Source organism: Wyeomyia smithii, chromosome 2 (genome assembly GCF_029784165.1).
Source record: "Wyeomyia smithii strain HCP4-BCI-WySm-NY-G18 chromosome 2, ASM2978416v1, whole genome shotgun sequence".
NCBI lineage: Eukaryota > Metazoa > Arthropoda > Insecta > Diptera > Culicidae > Wyeomyia > Wyeomyia smithii.
Window position 1 is genome coordinate 29,395,711 of NC_073695.1, and position 21,484 is coordinate 29,417,194.

At 38.9% G+C, this 21,484-nt stretch overlaps 1 protein-coding gene across 1 annotated transcript in view; it reads left to right on the top strand.

The window, feature by feature from the left end:
- Window positions 1-21,484, top strand: part of LOC129719538 (uncharacterized) — a 24,392-nt gene continuing 2,908 nt past the window's right edge. The window contains exons 1-7 of the mRNA XM_055670933.1: window positions 1-224; window positions 868-3,042; window positions 3,099-3,990; window positions 4,062-4,238; window positions 4,581-4,717; window positions 19,871-20,467; window positions 20,533-21,421. Coding sequence (XP_055526908.1) covers window positions 156-224; window positions 868-3,042; window positions 3,099-3,990; window positions 4,062-4,238; window positions 4,581-4,717; window positions 19,871-20,467; window positions 20,533-21,421 — 4,936 coding nt within the window. The 5' untranslated portion in view covers window positions 1-155. The remainder of the gene's footprint in view (window positions 225-867; window positions 3,043-3,098; window positions 3,991-4,061; window positions 4,239-4,580; window positions 4,718-19,870; window positions 20,468-20,532; window positions 21,422-21,484) is intronic.

Sequence of the window (21,484 nt, forward strand, 5' to 3'; positions counted from 1 at the left end):
ATGAATGGAATGGCGATCCCGAATGGATGTAGGCACTCACAAGCCTTATCAGAATGCTGTGCGAATTCGAAACGAGAGGACGTGTTTTCTACTACGTAGAAGTTCGGTACAGGACCATATCATAGTGCCTTAACGGACACATACTCTATAGGATAATGCAGTCCCAGAAGCGATGGCTTATCTGGGCAGTGGTGATACTGGCCCTAATAAAGGATATCCGTGGTGTAAGTTATGTTGTGGAAAATCGAAGACTGTGTAGAAAAACCTGGATTGTATAACATAAGTATGAATAACGAACAAGTGTAGAGACGTTATCAGTTTCAGATGAGAAATAAACAAATATGTTATTGTGCGAAATGTGGTAGAAAAATTAAGGCAGGGAATGTTTGTTTTACTGTGATTCATGTTTTTGCTGAGGTATAACAATTTGTTGGCCTACCATGTACCAGGCTTCGATCGATGTACCAAGTCCATCTTGGCTTAATAGAGTAAGAACTTGCTCGTTATCAGTGGGTTTCAAAATACGTCCTAACAGATGAATGTATGTTTGTAAACTTTGCCTTAGGCACCATAATACGATGTGCGTGTGGCAGCATGATAGAAACGATTGGTGAGACTTATTATCAGCCAGCCTAGCTATTGATGAACAGAAACATTCGCTAGCCCGCAACAGATGAGATCCTTGATGAGTTTTTTTTTAAATAGGATGAAATCAAAAGACTAGTATTAATGGAATTACTCCTTCCTGCGTTAGTGTTTTAATGTTTCAATGTGTGTTTCAAGCGTATTACGCATTTCGCACATAAGAACAAGATATGCTGAAAAACTGATTAGTTAAAAAGACAACTTTAACTCTCTACTCAACAGATATACGACCCACGGACCAGCTCAGGACCAAATTTTAACATGATGCCTCAAGTGCACAGCGATTACAGTAAAGTGCACACTCACAAAGCTCGATCTTACGAGCCGAACTACGCGCGAAGTGACAACAATCCTCAATACCATGCATCCCCGTACCAGCACACCCTGAATTCTCCGGCAACAACACCAACGGTCACAACAGAGCTATACAGGCGCCCTACTTCGGCATCGAAATTGTCGGAACCGAAGGTCGAATATGGCAATGAAAACGTCATATTGGATGCTAGCAATCAGAAGCTTAGAGCAGGAAAAACAACAGACAACGAAAACTTCAATGGTCTACAGTGTCCACCATTACAATCCGGTCACTTTGTGTACATCATGGATTGCAGACAGTTTTTAAACTGTTGGAAAGGCCGCGGTTACATCCAGAGTTGTGCCCCTGGGACATTATTTAATCCGGAAATTAGACAGTGTGATCATCCATCCAAGGTGCAATGCTTCACTTCGAACACGATGGAAAGTTATCAAGGCTTGTCTCAGTTGAGGAAACCTGGAAACCCGCAATTTTCGGCTTTAACGGATTATGATACTGGGTCTTTCCAAGTCACTGCAGTTAGATGTCCACCCGATGTGATTGGACTTCGCGAACACCCTACAGACTGCAGGAAATTTCTGAACTGCAATGCAGGATCTACTGTCATTCAAGATTGTGGACCGGGAACGGCCTTTAATCCTCGAATTTCCGTTTGTGATCACATACATAATGTGGATTGTAATCGATACCAGAATTTAATAAATTCCGTCCCTGTTCAACCAAATAACCCCGACGCAGAGGAAATTGATGTTGAAAATGTCACATACGATATAGATGTTCGATTCAACGTCGATGAACCAAAGCCGACAACTAGGCCAAATATTCCGCTGCAAGTCCCTCAACCTATCTATCATCGAGCTGCTTCAAGTGAAATTCGACCAGTATATGCACCACCAGCCAGCACAACTACCCCGCGAATGAACCTAGCTAATACACGATACAACCCCACGTTGTACCGACCGAACGTCACCCCTAATCCTAATCGCCTACCCGGTGATGATTCGAATCTTCCTATCAGTGACGCACTTAAAATGTTGCTCAAACCATATCTAACCAACAACGTCATTCAACTCAATATGACTAAAGTCAATTCCATGATGAGTTCTACTACCACTACCACAAAACTTGATTTGGTACAACGTAGTGACCTCTCAGATCTTCCAGTACTTGGATTACACCAAACTCCAAAGCCCGAAAATAAGCTGTCTCCCTACATGGCATCTCCGTTCAATGTCAACTCGCTTCAAGCAGGACAATCACCTTTCTACGGCATGCCAACTAATCGTCCTCCGACCCCGTATGGTTTTAGACCTGTGAACTCCCACTTTAATCGCCAGCATGCGTCGCCACCTTTCTTCTACGATCAACAAGCACAACCATACCATCCACTGCTCCGCCAACGCACAACTACTCCAGCGATACGAAGCCGTTTCGGTGAAGATTCACCACAATGGCGACCAATGGCCACTAGTTCAACTACAGCTCAGCCAACAACGACAACAGTGGATCCATGTAAAGATAAGTTTATTTGTGGTAATGGAAAATGCATCGAACAAACACAAGTCTGCAACGGCGTTGATGATTGTGGAACTCGAGCTGACGAACGCAATTGTAGCCACATCGGGTATGAAGTACGGCTGTCCAACAAACATCAGGGACGAATTGAGGTAAAGGTGTTCGATAAGTGGGGCTATGTATGCGATGATAACTTTAGCATCGAAGCGGGCAATGTGTTGTGCCGGGAATTGGGTTACGAGCAAGGAGTATTGGAGTTGAAACCTAACTCGCACTATCCACCTCATAAGTCAATGATGAACGGTGACAACCCGATATTCATCATGGATGAGATCAGATGTACGGGAAATGAATCTTCGTTGAAGGAATGTACCTTCTCCGGTTGGGGAGTGCACAATTGCAACGCCGAAGAAGTTATGGGTGTAGTTTGTAAGACACCCGTGATGACCTGCCCGATTGATTACTGGCTTTGCGATACGTCATCCGAGTGTGTTCCGGTGGGTTTCCTGTGCGATAACGTAATGGATTGCGCTGATGGATCGGACGAAAGTGTTGCGCACTGTAATGTAGGTAAATTCCGAACTGATAGTGTTTTTATGCTAAAGGATGTTCTATTTTGCAGGCTCCATTAGAGATGCGTCTTGCTGATGGCCCTAGCCCATCGGAAGGGCGAGTTGAAGTAAAGTACCGTGGTATCTGGGGCACGATTTGTGATGACGACTTTGGTTTGCGGGAAGCTCGTGTCGTGTGTCGCCAGCTCGGGCTAAACGGAACAGCAGAGGTGCGAAAGAATTTCTACAAGCAAGGTACGGGACAGATATGGCTGGACCAAGTCGTTTGTAACGGTAATGAAACTTCGATCGATAATTGTATACACTGGCACTGGGGTGAACACAACTGTGGCCATACTGAAGACGTTGGAATTAGATGCGGAACACCGAGGACCAACAGGCCAACACCTGCTCAACTTCGTTCTATCGGCAAATCACTTAAATTCGATTATATTGAAAAATCCAGCAAAATATATCCGGATAGTTGTGGAAAGGTACAAGTGGATCCAAAAGCAGTTAAGCCGACGTACGGTTCTCGTGTTATTCATGGTGGGGAAACAGTTTATGGACATCATCCTTGGCAGGCTGCCCTTAGAGCGAAGAAACAAGGAAAATCTGTACACTGGTGTGGTGCCGTTTTGATATCTAAGTATCACATTCTGACTGCGGCTCATTGTCTAGTTGGATACCCGAAAGGAGCATACATGATTCGTCTGGGAGATTACAATACGGAAGCACTCGAACAGGCGGAATTAGACATATTCATTGAAGACTATTACATTCACGAACATTTTAGGGAAGGCCATCACATGAACAATGACATTGCGGTAGTTCTCCTCAAAACCCCAATTAGGTTCAACGAATTCGTTCAACCGGTATGTTTACCAGCGAAAAGTCAGGCGTATCAGGACAGTATGAACTGTACGATTTCTGGCTGGGGATCGACTCAGTCTGGATCCTCAGGTGAATGACAAATGATTGAACTTACTTGGGTAGTTGATTTGATCTCGTAACCATTGGTTTCGTCTATCTAGCACATTCGCTGGAACTGAGAGCGGCCAAGGTTCCACTGATTTCGGATACTGTTTGCAACCAACCGGAAGTCTACGGGAATAATGTCACCGATGGAATGTTCTGCGCCGGACCGCTGGATGGTAATGTTGACGCCTGCGAGGGAGACTCCGGTGGACCATTGGTGTGCACGAGTGAACGTAAGTATTGTGTATAAATTCCATTCAACAGTACTAGATAAATAAAGCTATAAGCTGAAAGTATTTTTAATAAGCGTCGGTAGGGCTTTTTTGAAACTACTTGATTATACAATTCCACTTATTACTGTGAGATTTATTCATTGATTTGCGATATTTCTTGGGTATTTTAAAACTTGAATCCCTTGAATCCGATAGTTTTTTCCCTGATTTCTATGGAAAGGTGTAAACAATTGGTCAAAATTACATGCATAAATAAATAATTGTCCTGCATTTTTCGAGAGCAAAAAGTTAGGCTCCTGAATGATCAATCACTAGTAAATACTGATAATTCTTTTATTACAGGTGGACACACACTATACGGCATCATATCGTGGGGATTCCATTGCGGCTATGTCAATAAGCCTGGTGTGTACGTGAAGGTTTCCCATTATCTGGACTGGATCGAGCAAAAGCTTAAACAATCCCTCCACATGTACGGCGTGTAGAGGGGCATATCGGAAGTACCTTAACTCTCAATACTCTTAACCTTTAAGAATATAAACTGTTACCAATTTACACGAATAAACTTTTTTATAATAAATCAATGAATATTGTTAACCTGTAAGATTGTTTTTAATTTGCGTTGTATGTGGTTTAGATACTGTAGAATTACGAATAAACTAGGAATAAGAATTATTCAAGTTCGAATTTGAAATATCCTGGAAAAAGATAATGTTGAAAACACACAAATCTCTACAATGGAACAATTGGGTTGTTTAGCTAAATCAGTTTTTTATATGATCTGGAAGATTTCTATCGTTATCGAATTAAAACTGCTCGCTACAATGACAGTTCGCCCATGTAACCACTGCTATTGTAGCGATTTAGAGCAATTTTTATTCTTCATTTGTAAATCGAGGGACAACGGTATAAATTTAAAAAAAAATCATATGATATTAAAAAATCAGAAATCCGTGAGTAGCTAAACAACCCAATTAGACAGATAGTGGCCCTTCATCTTCAAATTCATTCTAATGATACGGGATTTAAGTTGTTGATTTGTGAGGACAGGATGGCCCAATACGACTCGATTGGCCACATTTGGAGTACGTTTGGAGGTTTTTACGTAAATTTATTTATTTATACAGTTAACAGGTAAACACAACCCCAAAGTCTAGAATTAAAACTAAGAATAACGAGTAAGGACTAAATTAAACAGACAACACTCTCAAAAAGTTATTTCTTATTACATGTCTGGACAGAATAAAATCAAAACATTCAAAACAATTGTCGAATACGCGACACAGGTACAATGGAGCGGGGTGAAATTGATCACTTCCTATAACAATTTACAATTACCTAGCTTCATTACATTTTTCCCGAAATAGTATAATTTTAAAACAAGTACTTGTATGTGCTCCAGTAAACCTCTATGGCTATTGGTGAAATTTCTATCGTCTACTTCATGAAATAAATTCGATAATACTATACTCTTTGTGGTTTCCTGCGAATTCATTATTATTTCTTTAATGGTATGGAATGATCATTGTTGGAAATTACATTTTTGAGCTTTTATCAAACTTTACTCACTTCTTCAAATTTAACGTAATTAACCCTCAACTAAGATTACTTTGAGTAAATTCAATACTTTTTTGGTTATTTGGAAACTTGTTTGATCAAATTTGATTGAGTTTTGGCTGAGTTAGAATTTTTCTAAAATATGGAAAATTGCCCCGGGCATGCAAGGGTTAACTTTGACAGGTATGTGAATTTTGCAAAAGTTGCGTTTAAGAACGCGTTAACATTGCCTAGTGTTGTAAGAGCAATATCTTTTGATTAGTATTTTATATCACGAATTTTCAGGTGATCAATTTCACCCCATTTCACGGTACTTATTTCGGGAGTCACTTTACGGTAAAATATATTTCACTCTCACGCTCACTTCCTTTTATGAGACCTATAGACCATCGCACGGTGACGTCACGCATTTGAGTTTGACAGCTATTGGTAACTTTATTTATCTTCGGGTGATGCAGTTTTGTTATCAATTAAAGCAGATCATTTCAATTGTGACTAAAATGTCCTTTAAATGTTGTGCGTGAGGTGCCAGTACACTAAGAACAATAGGGTCCTAAAGCTATACCGGTTTTTATATATCATTCGAAAAGGCCGCGTTTTCTGAGCAAAACGTGATTTTTAAAAAACGTTTATCGTGTCCCTTCGATTTTTAAATGAATAATAAAAAAACTGCTTGAAAGGTCTAAGTTGACGTTTCGCCCATGTACGGTATATGAGAGAACTGTCATTTTAGGCATTTCGAGCAGATTTTTATCCTTCATTTAAAAATCTAAGGAAATGATAAACATTTTTTAAAAATCACGTTTTGCTCAGAAAATTGCACTCTTCCAGCTGATATATAAAAATCAGAAAATCGTTTAAAACTTTAGGACCCCATTATAAATTGAGCAGCATTTCCACTACGCACACGATTGCTCCATCAGAAAAAAATCACAAAGTTACCACTAACTGTCAGAAAAGTGAGGTTAAATAGATACGGTGAGATATAGCGAATTTCTGCGTCCCGCATAACTGTTCCATATTTATTTTTGTCACTTTTGAGTTATAATCGGGAATCGACTTAATTGTTATATTTTCCGAAAAAAATCTAAAACTGATACTTCTGTATGGAAAAACATGGAAAAAATACCAAGTTGTGTTTGTCCCATATTGAAAGTACCCGTATTACAGTCACACCGATAGTGGTACAAGCTGCGAACATGTAATCTTGCTCTAGATCGGATAATTTTAATCATATGGAAGTATGTAGTTCAGTTAACTAGACTAATGTTGTTTATCTGTAGTACAGTTTACGTTGCCGGTGATACTGCTGGTGCTGGTGCTGATTGAATTTATATGTGATGGTACAAAATATGCGAGTACTTTTGAAATGTACCGGCATATTTTGTCCCATATTGTTTTTTTTACAAGTTATAAAACGTAAAACCAATTCCACCCATTGGTTTTTTGTTCTCAACGTAAAAGTTAAACTTGTGCGAAACTGTTCTGGACATTGGTTTTGGATGTAATGGCTTAAAATAGCTGGAAATCAGAAAATTTACGGATAATATTAAATCGCCGTTTACTCAACTTGTTGTTTTTCGTTATGGGACAATTATCCGGGTACCGGCAGTAAAGTGAGTTGATAAAAATTAGCTCCGTGAAGTGAAAATGAGAATAGGACAAGCGAAATGAGGGAGTTTCCCAACTCAAAAAATTACTACTTCTCTAAGTCCGATTGAGCTAAAATTTTGTATGAGGACATTTTTCGAGAAGACGAAGCTTTTGAGCCCTATCACTAAACAAAATTCGAAGGTCAATTTTTTCCTTTCATTCCATTGGCCGCAGCTCAAGAATTTGTCAGTCCCAACGAGTTTTTTTTTTCAAAAAAAAAAAATGATTCCTCTTATTGAGGGGTTATATACCTTTTAGGTCGAGAAAAATGAGGGAAGTTTGAATCTATTTTTAAGTGCACCATTTTCATTGCATCAAAGTACAGTTTATCGACAGCAAAAAAATATGTTTGATTTTGAGATATACCAATTATTTCTGGTGTAATGGCCGTTTCCCCGAAACGCTATTTTTTTGCAGACGCTTGCGGTGATCCTGATAGAACCTCAGCGGGTCAACCAAAATCAAAAAACTCATATTATTTCATTAGTTTAGAAGTGTGCCGGGTCCTTGAACGATTGCTTTTATGAGTATTTTGTTTTCAATGCAAACGGGAACGTTTTTCCCAAAAAATGCACGTTTTGAGCGCTAAAAATTGCATTAAAATTTTTTTTTGCGGCAAAATGTAACTATATGTTTTAAAAAGCGATCGTTCAAGGACCGGCGAACTTAATAACGAAAATTAAAAAAAAAAAAGATGAAAGAAATCGGTTCAGTAGTTTTCCCGCAATCAGGATCACGGCAAAGTCATTTTTTGGAAAACACTATTCCGAGATAATCGCGTGTAAAATTTCAAGTTTAGCTTATGCGGCTGTGGCGAGGCGCGCTGCAAATCGTTTTAACTTTCTTCCTAATGCTCAGATCTTTATGAAAATTTGTAAAAATGTTCTCAAGATGTTGTATTTGAATGTAATACAATAAAAAAATTTTCGGCTTTTCAAAACTAAAAAGGTATATAACCCCTTAATTAAATCCGATATATATAATCATCAGATCACAAATCAATCGATTTTAAAACCTCCCTAATCGTGAAATAATAACCCAGATTTCACGCACGTGCATTCCGTAGTTCGTCCTAAATCTGCCTATGCTTAGAAACGTTTGGGATCGTAGAGCACGTGTGCGTGTGTTCACGTCCAAATGACTGAGGAGCTCAGAGCAATCTATGTTGGATGTTAGCAGTCGCTGATAAAGCAACCTTTAGCGACACATCTTCTGACGTTGAGTGCGTCCAGATGTATTAACCTGCAGCGTTCAGTATATCTGGGAAGGTTATTTCGGTCACACCATGGCAAATGACGCAGCGCAAAACGTACGAACTTTCGTTGAACCACCTCAATTCTATTGAATCCGTTTTAGTAATATGACGCCCGTCGAGCCTTCAAATCGAGAAGTACTCCAAGGTCATTCACGAAGCTCTCGCGTTTTATAACAGTACCGCTCAAGACGTAGTCGTTGAAGGCTAACTATCGTTTACGCCCGAAGGATACCACAGAGCATTTGGAAGCATTAAGAACCATTCGATTTGTCTTGCACTATGATGTCCAGTTCATTTTGGAGAAAGAGGGCATCACTTGGCTTTTTTATAACACAGTAAAGTTCTAGATCATTACCGTATGAATTCTCCCGGCATTTAAGGATGTGGATTACATCGTTCATTTACAACAGAAACACGAATTGTCCAGGATGACTACCTCGTGGAACGCCGAATTTCACTTGGAGCGCATTTAAGAATGAAGGCTACCGCCAACGCCTGATCTCTCAAATTTAGCCAAAGCTATTTCGTGATCCATTTTATCAAATGCGGCTGAAAGATCTGTATAAATTGCATTGACCTGTGAACCTTCTTCCATATGCCGTACGATAAAAGAGGTGAATGATACAAGGTTAGTGGTAGTGGATCCGTTCAAAACGAAGCCATGTTGATCTGACGAAATATACTGCGAACATTCCTGTGTCAAAAAGCTCAGAACAATCAGCTCGAAAAACTTTGACGAAGCATACAAGGCGGCAATTAGACATTAGTTGAAGACGGTATGCTTGCATACTTTTTTGTGAACCAAGTAGACAAAAGAGTTTTTCCAACAGCTTGGGAAACACCATGAGTAAACAAGGAATCGAAAATCACTACTAACTAATGGGGATACAAGAGCATAGATGCTGTTTTTGAGGACAACGGCTAGAATACCACTGGAGCCAACACTGGAAGATTTTTTCAAACGTTTGGCTGCCGTAATAACATCTCTAGTTATAGAGTGATGGATAAGGACCAATATCTGAAAAACAGGTAGATTCTGAGCTAGCCAGTACATTCAGGAAGACGTCACTGAACTGTTCGGGAAAAATAGAGGCTATTTTACCCAATGTAGAAACCTCGCGATTGCCATTACGCATACATGTAGGAGGACCAGTTTCTTTCCTCTGGTTACTAACATAGCGCCAAAACCGTTTTGGCTTCTGTTTTAGATTACGTTGCGAGTGATTAAAGTGTGCATGGAACAATTGCTTATTGACACTTATGTATTGAATATTAGTTATGAGATAGCGTGCTCTTGACGTTGCTGATCGATGGCATACAGTAGCACGTTACAAAAAGTGGTAGTGGCTAGGTTGACATCGTGATATCGGATAGGCTCGTCTCAGGCAACCCCCGTTATCGGCTATGCTGAAGTCATAATGAACTGTTTTCGCTGTAGCATCAACGAAAACACTGCATTGATAACACAGAGCAACAATTTGTTTGCCTTGGCTTCTATGTATGATTTATTGATGAAGTTCGATGCGAAAATAAATTCACCCGAGTTTGAACATATTTCAACTTAAGGGGTAACAATGGCGCCATTTTGAATTTTTTAGAAATCGAAAATTTTCGATGTTTGTAGAGTTTAAAGACCAAATATCGAAATTCTAAGAGTTTGTCCACATATTAGCATCTTCTTACCCATCTTTAAAAAAAAAAACAGATTTTAAATAGGACAAAAACTGAGCATAAAACGGTGATTCTACGAAACTGGTTTTGGCATGGTTTTAGCACAGACTAACAGACGTAACACTGGAATTTTCATTCAAATTTGAATTTTCATTCAAATATCAGTCGTCACGCGACAACGTCGTCTGGGGCGCTGTCATGCAATCTCATACATACATCTTTGGTTTTGTAAATGGCGTCGAAAGAACAACGAAAATTTCTGATTTCTCAAAAATTCAAAATTGCGCCATTGTTGCCCCTTAAGTTGAAATATGTCCAAACTCAAGGAAATTTGATTTTGCATCAAAATACACAAAAAAATATATTGAAACCAAGGCAGAAAAAAAGTCAATTTTTGTTGCACTGTGTAATAGCAGTGCTGGGTGATGTCTACAATCTTTGACTAACTACACTTTGTACACAGTTTGTCAGTCACGAAGTAGAAGTCTAACAAACGACCGTTTTCATTGAGGATCCCGTTAAGCTATCTAAGGCAAGCTATGTAGAAGGCATCCAGCAAGCATCCAGAGATGAAGCTTTTGCAGAGCGAGTGGCGTGCGCATAGAAAAAGCCTTTTGGGTTTGACTACCATGTACACAAGGTTGCCGAAACTCAGAGTTGTTCAATTTCGAAGTAACCTGGAGGAAACATTTCACGCGAGTTGATGGAAGAACCGATGGTCAGCAAAACACCACCCCGAGCGTTGATAACTTTTTGTCGAAGACCAGTCTTTTATGTATAAAGCATACGACTCATCAAACAGTTGATTTGACACCGTATTCGAATTTAATCAGGTTTCCATAAAGGAGTAGATATCATAGCAGGTATCGGAGCACGCAAGCTTGTAGTTGGATAGAGAGCAGAGATGGAAATGAGACGCATATGATGCAATCGTCGTTACACCTTGATCTTCACAACTCATGATGTGTAACAGATTGCGACTAAACCTGAAACCTCTCAACCCATCCTGAGTCAAAGGCTTCCAAAATTTTCACGGTGCCTCTCTGCTTAACTGGAAAATTAGCAGTTAATCCTCGTTTAAAACAGATGTTTGCGCTGAATCGAAAACCAGTACTAGGGATTTATAAGGACTGGCGTAGTGGAAGCAATTGGAGTGTCGATTGAGAACCCAGCAGCTGTATTCTTAGTTTGGAAATAACCATAGGAAACATTCATAAATGACGTAGCATTCTAGGGGGGAGGGGGGGATTTGCAGTTTTGTGACGAAATGTGACGATGGGGTGGGTAGAGGGTCAAGCTAAGCTACGTAGCAAATATGAAATCAAGAAAAAAATGGATTTGTTCTAATTGTTCTTTTTAGTACTGTTTCTCATGATTTTGTACTTTACTTCATTTCTAATTAATTTTTATTTTATTTACTTCAACATGATATTAACTGAATCAACTTGTTTTGTTTTTATCCTCTACGAATACGCTATATGTAAAACAAATGTTTCATCTTCGAAAATATTTTTTTCTTTTAAGAAAAATCTTACGTAAGATTCGTGGGGGGGGGGGTAATGCAAAATCTTACTAAGGGGGAGGGGTGGTCGAAAATTTCGGAAAAAAGTCCTTACATAATTTATGAATGACGCCTAAGGGTCATTTTCAATACTTTATTGCCTTTTCTTGATCATAATTGATGCAATGTATGTTCTTGATGGTAAAATTTGCAAAAAAATTGATGAGGGGGGGGGGGTTGTTATAAAGCTCATTATCGTCATTATCTAGAGGGGGTCTGCCACTTTGTGACGAAATGCTACGATGGGGGAGGGGGAGTCATAAAAACCCAAAAAAAAAAGCTACGTCATTTATGCATGCTCCCATACTGTATTCTTAGCTTGGAAGTTAGTTTTCAGGGATTTGTTGCAGTTGTTTCTCCGTGTTCTTCGCTCTGGGTGCTCGCTTATAACGTTTCACGCACTCCACCTTTAGGATTCTGATCACCGTGCCAAGCGATGTGTCGAACTTATTGGCTTACTTACTGACGCTAATCTTGTTCTTAGCTGCAGCTTTCAATTTCGACCACTTGGCGGCGTTTAATTCGCTCCGTCGGCCCTCAAGCGTATACCCGAGCGATCATATTATAAATCGTGGATTTATTGTGGCCTTTCGTTAAAAAGTGCCCCGCCATCTCCAATACCCCAGGCTCTTGGAGGAAACTCTGTTCCGCTACTTTTATTGTAAACAAACAAAAACACACTGAGCATGACCAATGCCCACAAAGAAGAGAAAAACACCGCCTCTTTCAAGCGCGTGAAGCAGAAAACGTGACATTAATTTAGCCCAGCTACTTATGACTCACCCGTTATGTGCCTAGCAATCGTATGTCTGGCGTTCATATTCCTTGAGTCCCACCCCCTTGAGCGAATGAAACCCAGAAGAAATTGATAACACAGTAGGGGAAGATGATCGTAGTTCTACCAGTAGCTGGTGGAATGACTGACGATGCTGAATGAATGCAGGCACTCGCTCGTAATCCTTATCAAAGTGCAATACGAATTTGGAATGTGAGGACGTGTTTTTTTACTACGTAGAAGTTATATCATCTGTGTTACAAGATCATATCATAGTGCCCTAATGTAGGCCCGGGAGCGATGACTTACTGGTGGTCACATACAATATCCGTGGTGTAAGTTATATTATGAAAAAACAACGACTGCGTTGAGAGATCTAGATTGAATAACATAAAAGTAAATCACGAACAAGCGTAACTAGAAGCGTTATCAGTTTCAGATGAAAAATAAACAAGAATGCAATTGCGCGAAGTCCAGAGCTTGGAAGAACTGTGCGAAGATGACTAATAAAAGCATTTGTTGCATAATGTTTTCATCTCCTCCACTCCTATCTATCTGGATAATGAAGCGGATTTCTTGTTTATTTAAATATCAATTAGTTTGCTATTGTTTGACTGGTGTCTTTCTTGACAATTCAGCCAAATTTTGACGCTTGGTAGTTGCCTGTAGCCTCACTGGAAATGCTTTATGCAAATTTAACAAACTTGTACTTGTACACTATATACTGCAAGCATAAAATTTGAATCGAATTCTAAGTTGTGAAAAGTGCAATGATAACAATAGGTATCACATACAATACATTAAAGAACGATCAGAACTTTAGTACGACCCTGAAATTGACCGTGACTTGACCAAGTGAAACGCAGACTGCAGAGATTTGTTTGATGCGTCTGTTGTGTTAACATCAGAATCGGCATCCTTCGCTTAATTAGATTATGCAACCCACGCGGCAAAGGCGGCATCTCTAACGACACTATCGTTGATTTTAAATGATAACCGGTTGATTCTCGGAAGAAAATGATAACGCATTAGCGTTAGATGATCGATTGACGATGCTGGCTGGACGCAGGGACTCACAATCCTCGTTATAGTGATTTGCGAATTCGAAACGAGAGGACGTGTTGCTTATTGTGCAGAAGTTATATCATTTACGTTACAAGATCGTATCGTAGCGCCTTATTCGTATGATAATGCAGTCTAAGGATCAATGGCTTATCTGGGCAGTGGTGATACTGGCCTTTCCACAGGATATTCGTGGTGTAAGGAAAATTGCCAAAAATTAAGGACTGAGTAGAAAAATTAAGATAAGAAAAACTATGGATAGCAAAAAAGTGTAGTGTTACGCCTCAGATGAAAACAAATGTGATAGAAAAGCTTGAAATATTTCTATAAAAAATATAAACTCTTCATAATGTTTTGAACATGATTCACAACTTTAGTAACCGTACTTTTCATTAACTATTTTGATTGTGTGAATTAAGGGTTCACAACATAAATTAGTTTGAGTTGTGCTTGACGACCGCACATTGCGTAGTTATTCCTCTGTGATAGATCTGAGCTGGTGAAGTTGCACAAAGAACAACATAAAGGACCGGCTTAATCAGGGGTCACTATTTCCATCTTTCAAAGCAAACGGGACTCACACCCCTGAGTTTTGAGTTTTGAAGAACGAAAATTTTGAATAACGATCTGATTTTATGAGTATATGAAATTTCGTATATCAAAAAAATATCTTTAAATAAAAATAAATTGCTTAAAATACGTTCGAAGGGGTATTGAAATAGACTTCCTCGATTAGGAACTTTAATTGGTTATTGTAAATATTTGCTGAATCAATTTCATAATCTGAAAATAAGGGCTGATGGAGAACAAATTTAAATATTTACATTTGTATTTCACCTTACACATTCCGAGTATTTCTTTTCAATGCACTAAAGACTAAATAGTGAATGGTGAATGGTGAACATGGTAGCTTGTGTACCACTAGTGTCAACATTAAAACACTTTTTTGTGTGTGAAATCAAGTGCTTTAGGTGATCTAGTGCTAGTGATCCGACGGCCAAATAGGAAACCTAAACGGATAAGTAGAAGTGTATTTGCATGCTTTCGATTTATTCGTTTTTTATTGATTTAATTTGTGTCAGCGCCGATCAGCGCATCTATATCACATAGACGCTACGGCTGCTGGTTGAAACATTCATTGTTATATTTTTGCATTGTTCGTTGCCTTTAGCCTTTGCCGTTGCTGCTGGACGAGTCCGGCCGGCGGTTGTTTGTTTGTTTATTATGGACTGTGCAAAGTGTGGTAATGTAGTTCGTGTTAGCGACGATCCAGTAGTTTGTGTGGGCAAGTGCAATTCTCGATTTCATCGAGTTTGTACACCGCTCACTAAAATAGCGGCGAAAGTCGTTAACGATAATGAAAATATTGTTTTCAAATGTGCTTCATGTTTATCGGCCCAAGAAGACGGCGGGAAAGATGATGCTATGAGTAGTGAGCTGACGGAGATCAAGAGTGTATTGTCATCTTTGTCTCAGTCGCTTACAGATACTCAAAGCGAAATCGAAACCCAGATAAACAGCGCGATTGCTAACGGTATCGATAGTATTTTAAAATCGATCAGCAACTCTCTTCGTGAGAGTATGGCAAGCATTGAAGCCAATGTTGCCAGAAAGCTGGATGATTTAAAAATAAATGTTATTGGTAACAATGATCGGGATAAACATGCTGCAATGAGTAGAAAGAGGTCTAGAACTGAGAAAACGATTCACTCTGAGTCGGACTCTATTCCCAACAAGAAAAAAATAATTTCGAATAAGCGGGACGAACCAATTGAAGACGTAGCTAAGCAAAATGACGAGGTTTTTGTTTCTGAAAATGCTTTGACATACGCGAACGTTTTAGCGGGGTCAAGTGGGAATGCAAATAAATTGAAGCGAGTGGAAAACCGTAAGACTCGGCCAGTCATTGTGATTAAACCAGTCGAGTCTTCTCAATCTAGTGAAGATACTAGAATTTTTTTGAAAAATAATTTAGATCCTAAAATACACAAAATTAGAAACTTTAGAAACGGGAAAGCAGGTTCGATAATTGCTGAGTGTGCAACAGGGGATAACATTGAAGTCGTGAAAAAGGACATTGAAAGCAATTTAGGTGAAAAATATAATGCTGTTATTCCTACAACCGCTAAGCCTAAGTTGAAAATTGTGGGAATGAGTGATCAATATTCCCCCGAAGTCTTTATTGACTTGTTAAAATGTCAAAATGAAGACCTCGGTATCAATGAAGTCAAAGTTATTGCTCAATTTGTAAATTCAAGCTTCAAATATAATAAGTATAACACTATTATTGAAGTTGATAAGGACACTTCTAATCACTTGATGACTGCTGGTAAAGTAAACATTGGGTGGGATAGGTGTTCGATTCAAGAGGCCGTCAATGTTTAACGTTGCTTTAAATGTGGAGAATTTGGTCATAAAAGCACAGAGTGTGTTAATCCTGAAACATGCTCCAAGTGTAGCGGACTACATAAGACATCGGAATGCTCATCGACTGATTTTAACTGCGTGAATTGTTTAAAATCTAAGAAAGAATTTCATTTGAACTTGGACGTAAAACATCCAGCATTTAGCACGCAGTGTCCGGTATATCGGAGACTGTTTGAAAAAAGGAAAAGCAACATGTTGTTAAGTAAATAGCAGCTGAAGCAAATGCAATGTGAGAGGAAGCGAGAGATAGTTTATCTAAATATTGCTGGTTTATCTACAAATTATGCCGCATTGCGGCATTTTGTGGAAACAACACGTCCGATGTTAGTATTGCTGGCTGAAACTCATATAGTAGAAGCTGATGCATTCGATCAATATAACATACCGGGTTACAAAGTTGCTTTTTGCCTTTCACACTCCAGACATACTGGAGGGGTTGCTATTTACGCCAAGGAATCTGTTAAATTCAACACTCGGTTAAACGAATGTGTTGAAAACAATTGGTTCCTGGGTATATCAGTTGAAAGAGGCATGACGATGGGAAATTTCGGAATTGTATACCATTCCCCCAGCGGAATTGTATACCAAGTGACCAGCGTTTTTTGAAAATTTTAGATAACTGGTGGGAGAGTTTTGTAGATTTAAATAAATTAAACGTTATCGATGGTGACTTTAATATTAATTGGCTTAATGAACCAAATTCGAATCAATTAAAGCAATTAGCAGATTTTTTCAATTTGCGACAAACTGTTTGTCAATATACAAGAATTTCCAGACAATCTCGTACACTAATAGATCACGTGTTTTCAAATTTTGATAATGTTAATTCCTTTACAGAGGCCGATTACAAAATTACTTAAATAAATTAATAAATTACTTAAATAAATTACTTAAACTTGCATAATGCAAACAGCTGGTACACTTCAGATCTTCTGCGTTTAAAACGAAAAAGAGATAAAAGGTACAAGCAGTTTTACAGAAGTAACAGTAACGATGATTGGTATAGGTACACCGCGGCGCATAACATGTATTCACGTGCCTTGAAAAAGGCTCGGTGTGAATATATACAGCGGAAGATTGATCAACATCAAAATAACAGCAAACAGTTATGGAAAATTTTGAAGAAACTAATGAAAAGTAAAGATTGTAGCCCGCAATCCATAACTTTTAATGGCTTAGAAGAACAATCGGCGCGAGTAATAGTAAATAAATTTAACAATTATTTCGTTAACAGTGTTCAATCGATAAATCATAGCATTGATTTGGTCAATGAGCCGGACGAGATAATACAGTCGATCAATAATAACTGTAGCTTTGATGGTTTTCATCCTATTACTTTTGCAGAGTTGAAAGATATTTGTTTTTCTTTGGAGAGATCGGCTGGTATCGACAATGTCAACGCAAAAGTAATACAAGATTGCTTTCATGTCATTGGACACGATCTGCTGGACCTTATTAATGAATCACTGCAAACAGGGCACGTGCCTAAAGTTTGGAAGGAATCACTTGTGGTTCCTATCCCCAAGATTACTGGGACGGATAAAGCCGAAGAGTTCCGTCCCATTAACATGTTGCACACATTAGAGAAAATATTAGAACTTGTTGTAAAAGGCCAGCTGATGGATTATTTAAATCGTAATGATTTGCTAATTCCAGAGCAATCAGGTTATCGAGAGGGGCACTCTTGTGAGTCTGCATTGAATCTGTTGTTAGCAAAATGGAAAGAAAAAATCGAGGCTAAAGAAACTATTCTTGCTGTATTTTTGGATCTGAAACGCGCTTTTGAAACAATTTCTAGGCCCTTATTGTTGCAAACATTGGAGCGCTTTGGTATCGTAGGGACAGCATATAAATGGTTTGAAAGCTTTTTGTGTGCTAGAACTCAGAAGACTCGTTTTAATGATTTTGAATCGGATTCCATTGCTAATACACTTGGTGTACCGCAAGGAAGTGTTTAGGGGCCCATTTTGTTCATAATTTATATTAATGACATGAAGCGAGTTTTACGGTTTTGCGATATAAATTTATTTGTCGATGACACTGTTCTGTTCATTGCAGCGAAAAATCCAAACGATATTGTTGCACTTTTGAATCAAGATTTACATTATCCGGCGAATTGGTTAAAGTTTAAACAGCTTAAATTGAATATTAGTAAAACACAGTACTTGATTATTTCTTCTGCCAACTCCAGACCAGACGTAAACATTTTAATTGATGGTGAGACGATTGATCGCGTAAATGAATTAAAGTATCTTGGAGTTATTATTGATGACAAATTAACTTTCAAGTCTCACATAGATAATGTCATCAAGAAAATGGCGAAAAAATACGGTATTTTGTGCCGTTTGAAAAATGAATTGACTGTTAGTAGTAAAATTAGTCTTTATAAGTCAATCATTTCACCACATATAGATTTTTGTTCATCCATAATATTTCTTGCAAACAATACACAAATGTTGAGACTGCAGCGCTTACAAAATAAAGTAATGCGATTAATATTAAGATGTAATAGATACGCTTCCTCGAGTTTTATGCTGGACGCATTGCAATGGCTTTCTGTGAAGCAAAGAGTATATTTTTTGACAATGGTGTTTCTATATAAGATTTTGAATAATATGCTGCCTCGCTATTTGTGTGATCGAATTGATAGAGGAAGTGATTTTCATAGGTACAACACTAGAAACGCGGATGATGCTAGAACACCACATTTTTTATTCGGAAGATCACAGAACTCTCTGTTGTACAAAGGAATAAACTTTTTCAAATCGATGCCAAGACAAGTAAAACGTTCAGCAACAATGGCGGAGTTTAAAAGGCTTTGTATTTCACACATAAAGTCTGTCTTGTAGACAGATTATATAGAATTTTTTGTAAATTAATGACGAAGATTGTAAAATTTAAACTTTTTTTTTAATTTATTGGGTACATCAAGTTATTATGTTCATTGATGATGATGGATTTTTGTTTGAATATAGTTATATAATAATTAATATTAGAGTTAAAAAAAATGAGTCGGCTACACATGTTTGAGCCACGCGCGCGTAGACTGACATAGACAATCTGGATATTGAGTACATCAGGTTTAAACCCCTGAAATTGAAACAAAAAGCATAACGGGTTGATAAGTTGCTTTTTGGGTTGCTGTCACCTTTATTTTCTTAATTTATTTGCTTTTACGATTTAAAAAAAGGGTTCGGAGAAAAAAACTGAAAAAGCTTGGGTTTGCCTGTGGACTGTAGAGCTCGTTATCGGGAATTATAGTGTCATAGGATCTCTCTCGTAGTTCTGGATCGTTATCCAGAACCAATTCTGATTAGTTAACACTCCTAAATGTTAGGTTCAATTCCTAACCAAGTCCAGATAATTTTCGGGTTGGAAACGTTCTGGATGAGCCTTGGATCAATGTTATTGAAAAATCGTTTATTTTTTATTTATTTTCAAATTATTGGTATTCTTTTGAAGGGTTACTATGTCTGTATTAATAACCAGTCCGTTATTTGTTTGTCAACTGGTTACATTGTATGACTCTATATAATATCTTACTTAGATAAATCGACCAGCTCAAACCGATGTAGGGGTATGAGGTGGGACCATCATCATCATCATCATCAAATAGTCTACCTGAAATAAAATAGGTTCCTTACCCCACATGTGAACTCTCTTCTCGACAGACACCTCCCTTGTATGGCCAACAAGCGCAGCAATATCACCCGCAACTTCGCGCACGCACAAAATGCATCGAACAGATGCAAATCTGCAACGGCGTGGATTGTGAAACTCGAGCTGACGAACGCAATTGCAACCAAACCAAGTATGAACTTAGACTGTCCAAGAAACATCTGGGACGTGTCGAGGTAAAGGTGTATGACAAGTGGGGCTATGTGTGCGATGATAACTTCAGCCTCGAAAAGGGTAACGTGCTGTGCCGAGAGTTGGGTTTCGAGCAAGGAGCATTAGAGTTAATTCCTGATTCACACTACCCACCCAATAAGTCGGCGATGAACGGTAACTATTCGATATTCATCATGGATAAGATCAGATGTACGGGAAATGAGTCTTCGTTGAAGGAATGTGCCTCCTCCAGTTGGGATGTGCACGATTGCAACACCGAAAAAGTAATGGGGGTAGTTTGTAAGACACCCGTGATGACCTACCCGATTGATTACTGGCTTTGCGATACGTCATTCGAATGTGCCCCGGTGGGTTTCCTGTGCGATAACCGAATGGATTGCGCTGATGGATCGGATGAAAATGCTGCTCGCTGTAATGTTAGTGAATTTTTACCAGATAGTGTTTTGATTTTTTTCTAGATAACTCAGAGGAAGTTCTGCAGGCTCCATTAGAGATGCGTCTCGCTGATGGTGCAAGCCCATCGGAAGGGCGAGTTGAGGTGAAGTACCGTGGTATCTGGGGTACGATTTGTGATCATAATTTCGGTTTGCGGGAAGCTCGTGTCGTGTGTCGCCAGCTCAGACTAAACGGATTAGCGGAGGTGCGAAAGAATATGTACAAGCAAGGTACGGGACAAATATGGTTGGACCAAGTCGCTTGTAATGGTAATGAAACTTCAATCGACGACTGTCCACACGGACACTGGAGTGAACATAACTGTAGCCATACTGAAGATATTGGAGTTAGATGCGGAATACCTCGAACCAGTAGGCCGACACCTGCTAAACTCCGTTCTATCGAATCCCTTAAATTCGATTATGTTCGAAAATCCAAAAAGATCTATCCGGATATTTGTGGAAAGGTACAAGTGGATCCAAAAGCAGTTAAACCGACGTACGGTTCTCGTGTTGTTCATGGTGGGGAAACAGTTTATGGACATCACCCTTGGCAGGCTGCCCTTAGAGTGAAGAAACAGGGAAAATCTGTACACTGGTGTGGTGCCGTTTTGATATCCAAGTATCACATTCTGACAGCGGCTCATAGTCTAATTAAATATTCGAAGGAAGCATTTATTATTCGTCTAGGAGATTACAACACCGAAGTACTCGATCAGGCGGAAATAGATATGTTTATAGAAGAATACTACATTCACGAACACTTTAGAAAAGGCCATCACATGAACAATGACATTGCGGTAGTTCTCCTCAAAACTCCAATTAGATTCAACGAATTCGTTCAACCAGTATGTTTAGCAGTGAAAAGTCAGCTGTATCAGGACGATATGATCTGTACGATTTCTGGCTGGGGTTTGACGCATTTTGGATCATCAGGTATATGACGATTAGTTGAACTTACATGGGGAGTGGATTTGATCACGGTACCTTTGGTTCTGC